Source organism: Besnoitia besnoiti, chromosome VII (genome assembly GCF_002563875.1).
Source record: "Besnoitia besnoiti strain Bb-Ger1 chromosome VII, whole genome shotgun sequence".
NCBI lineage: Eukaryota > Apicomplexa > Conoidasida > Eucoccidiorida > Sarcocystidae > Besnoitia > Besnoitia besnoiti.
In genome coordinates, this window is record NC_042362.1 from 236,101 (window position 1) to 240,306 (window position 4,206).

At 58.5% G+C, this 4,206-nt stretch overlaps 1 protein-coding gene across 1 annotated transcript; it reads left to right on the forward strand.

The window, feature by feature from the left end:
* Nucleotides 1–3,234, forward strand: BESB_076220 (leucine rich repeat-containing protein; the record flags this gene model as incomplete). The annotated part of the gene is made up of 5 exons (XM_029365983.1): nt 1–213; nt 549–772; nt 1,085–1,150; nt 1,630–1,732; nt 2,113–3,234. The coding sequence occupies 5 exons, from the start codon at nt 1–3 to the stop codon at nt 3,232–3,234; spliced, it is 1,728 nt and encodes a 575-aa protein (XP_029217414.1).
* Nucleotides 3,235–4,206: the final 972 nt, after the last annotated feature.

The window sequence follows — 4,206 nt, forward strand, 5'->3', positions numbered from 1 at the left end:
ATGGAGGCGCACCCAGAGAAGCCGCAGGGAAGAAAGCCCGCGTGTGGCGCGCGGGAGGCGGGGGCTGGGGGCTGCAGAGTCCTCGAAGCTGCGGACGTGGCTCTGGGGCCGGTGCTGACAGAGGAGAAGCTCGCTGGCCTCATCCTTGCCGCGGCCCCCAGGAAAGTGAAGGGATGCAGAGTCCTCGACATCTCCCAGAACAAGATCAGAAAAGTAAGCTCCCGCGTCCTGAAGCGTCTCGCGCCACATAGCCTTCTACGTGGAGAGACAGAGCGATGGGAAACGCGCGTTGCAAGCGTGTATATCTCGACTAAGGAAATGCAGATGCGCGGGCGACCCTCTGGGCTCCGTGGACGATTCCTGCTCGCTTTAGCAAACTCCGGTGAAGTTGCAATTCACCCGTCTTGGGCCGAAATCGAGAAGTCCAGACACTAGCGGCGACCGCATATATGCTTAGCTTTGAACCGCATCGTGGGGGTATTATCAGTCCCTCTCTCGGAAAAATGGACCCACTGAACAGGATAGACTCTGCGTGTGTTGGTTAACAGCTCGGCGTGTCGGTCGGAGAAATAGTGAATCTGGGTCTCGAGTCCGTTGAAGATTTAAATCTCCGCGGGAATCTTCTGCGGCAGCTGGACGGCCGGCTGGTCACATTTCCGCGGCTCGCCCGGCTGGACGTTAGCGAAAATGTGTTGAGTCAAATCCTCAACTTCGAGACGCAATTCGAGCTCCGCGAACTCGCGCTTCAGGGCAACCGCCTCAAGGAAATCAAGTAGGGCGTCCCATTCCGCGCAGAATCAGAGCCGTTGCCACGCGTCTCGCTCGCTGTACGCTTTTCTCTGCGCGGACATGTGCGCATATCCCATACGCAAATGCACATCTCGACACGCATATATATTGATATATACATATATATATAAAATTGGTGGGTGTGTTAGAGGCTTGCCGTCGCCTGTGAGCTGTCGGAGGTCGCGGCTTCTGCTTAAAGGAGATCTCCGGTTTTGTGGGGCACGACCCTCTCTCGCTCGTGGTCGGACTTCCCTCGGGTGACAGCTGCCGGCGGTTCTGTTAGGCGTTTTCTCAGCGGCCTCGCGCCTTCTCCTCTCCACCACACGCTGGAGTGGCTCGACATCTCCAGAAACGATATTGCGTGAGTTCCCGAGTTGGACTTTGGCAGTCTTCCCGTTTCGGCACAAAAGAGTTCGACTGGACTCCTCTCGCGCGAACAGGAGAGGCCGAAAGACTGCCTTTAAAGGGGTCCACACGAGCAGTGAAGAGGGTTTTTTCTTTCTCTAGTGGGCAGAGCGCCACAGGCGGCCGTTTCCGCCTCTTATCTTCGGTTTCGCCGTGGGATAGTTGCGCTGTGTGGGGCGTCTGTAATGTCGCTGTCTCTCGTTGCCGTTTGCCTGGTTCAGTTGCGGGTGGCTCTCGGCTTCGAACGCATGCCGCGCCTCACCGTGGTCTCGCAGATCGGCATCCACGAGGACGCCGTTAGAAACCGCGTCTTACGGGATGGAGCTTTTTTCTTTCGAGTGCGGCTTTTTGCGAGAAGCGAATTCACGTTTTTCAAATGCAGAGTCATTTTCGAGCGACCACACTGTTGACTTCCCTCTGTGCTATCTCCTCTAGGGATCTGAGAGGGCTAGCTGCTCTGGTCACGCTGGAAGAGCTGCGCGAGTTAGATGTTCGAGACAACCCAGTCGAGCTTCACCCTCTTCAAGGAGACATTGTGGTAGGGAGCCTCCTGGTAGATTATAAACTACCTACTGCAGGCGTCTCGAGTTCTTCCTCCCTATTCCGTCTCGCTATGGCTTCCTTCCTTACGCGCGCTGCTGCGCTGTGGCTCGCACCTTCATGCCTTGTTGACTGCCGTACTACAACTATGTGTCTGCGTGCGAACTCCCATCCATTCCTCGTCGCATACACTCGCTCCACTCCTTTTCCGGCGCTGTATGTATGCACGTACATACATTTTAGTATATACAGTTTACTGTATGTCGGTGTAGACGCACGAGCGCAGCGGTCGCTGCTGGCGTTTTTTCTGTCAGGAGGCTTGGCCCCCTTTCTCTCTGCTCACGTTCTTTCTCGTGTCTTTCTGTGTGTCTCGCGCAGCTCGAGGGGTTTTGCATGCTCGCATGTCCGCTGCTGGAGACTCTGAACGGCCGGCGCATCACGGCGGAAGTGCGCGACGCGGTGATTTGCTGGTCGACTGAAGACCCCCGCGGCCGGGCGGTGACGAGCTGCGTGCATCGCTTCAGGCAGTCTTTTGCGGCGCGTGGCAAGAACTGCGCCGGTCTTTGTTCAGACGACGACTCGGTGTTGAGCGAGAAGGCAGATCAAAGCGTCTGCCGACTTGTCCTCTCTCGTGCGTCTTCCTCCGCTTCCACCCGCGGAAAACTTCGCGTCCTGCCGCCACGCGACAGTGGAGAGCTCTCTCCCTGCAGCGCCTCCTCCTTCTCGGGGCGCCCGGGGCTGGCGCGTGCGCGGAGGCGCGACAAGGAGGAGGCCTGTGGAGAGGTCAGTTCCGCGAAGACTGAGTTTGCCTCGCGGTCGACGTACTCCTCGCGGTGTCGCTCCGACTACGCTTGGTGCCCTTCGGTCCAGTCTGGCGCGCGCGGAGGTCTGCACCGCGCCCGTAGAGCCTGCGCGTCAGGGTGCGCGGGAGGGAGCGGTAGCCATCCGCGACGAGCCGTGACGAAGGGGACACAGACGCCGGGCTGGTGGAAAACGGAGGACGAGTGGGGGGGTCTCCTTCTTGCCGAGGGAAGCGGAGAGAGGGGGCCGAGAGCCCCGGGTTTCGGAGGCCCGAAGGATCCCTTGGCCCCGGGCGGGTCGCGCGCGGGGGGACGCGCCCCGGGCAACTTCCAGTTCGTCTTCAAGGCGGATGACTTGGGGACGCTCGTCCGAGCAGAAGAACTGCGGGCGCTCACCGCGGAGAAAAGCAGCACGAGCGTCGGCAAGGGCGAGGATGAGGCTCCAGACGCAGGGGACGCCGACGCTTCTTGGGAGAGAGCGGAAAAGGCCGCCCCCGAGCACGATGTCGAGGAGGACACCGAGGCCAGCGAGTACGACGCGCCGGCGGGCGGCGCGAGGGACTGGGAAGACGAGAACGAGCTTTCTGTGCCTCTTCATGACATGCGAAACGAACTAGCTGACGCAACCGACGTTGTCGACCTCGAGGAAGACCCCGAACTGCCGCCGCATGCGCATATGGGGGCCAAGCGAGAAACATGACCGGCGGAGAATGCTTTTTAGAGACAAGGGGAGTAGCGAGAAGGAAAAGAGGGAAAGAAACATGGACGCTTCCTGTCGAAGCAACTGCCAAACGCGGCAGTCAACGCGTGAGCCGCCCGCGGTTCAGTGTCTCGGAGTTGACGTCTGTGTCGTCCTGTTTGCATTGGGCGTGCCGGGCACAGCTGCCTGCTGTTGGCCATCAATCGAACTTACGAAGCGTGAAATAACGAAAAATCATGGGTAGAAGTCAATCAGGCGCGCTTATGGGTTTGCTGTAAAACCTGTATACAGCCGCTCTAAGAGCCTTCTCAGGGTTCGTTGCCTCGCTCACACGCGGACGTAGACTGCCGCTGCGACCCGACAGGCGGACTGCGGAAGGTTCATACGCAGGCGAGAATATTCGGGCACCCGGGTTAGCATCTACCTTCTGGTGGCCAAAAGCTTCTAGACCCTCGATGAACTGTCTTTCAAGCAGGCTGGGTAGAACACAAGTCTACGCTCCCGGACCCGACAGCAGTCTTCCTGATCTTCGATTTGTTCGGGGGCTGAGTCTGACTGGCGAACGCGTACTCATCTGTCTCCGATCCAAATAGGGATGCATATCTCGTCTTCAAGACGAACAACAGCAGAACCGCGAAGCAATCGTAGTTGAGTGTCAGTACCGGTGCCGTTGAAGTCCAGAGCGCGGAACTAACGAGTTCATTGTATCTTGGTGTGCCTCGCTCGCCTTCGACGCGGCGACGCAGCCACTGTGTCTGCGACAGAAAATACTAGCTTTAGGGCCGTGCCGGCTCACGGAACTTTGGAAATGAGACTATTCGAACTACGGAGAGTGGGTAATGTTGATCCTGTAGTAGAACAGAGCGCCCGCCTCATCTACAATACAGTCACCGCTTCTGCGGCAAGTAAAGGAGCTCAGGACAGCACGCCCCCTTCACAGCGCCTGAACAGTTTCCCAGATTAGACACTCCT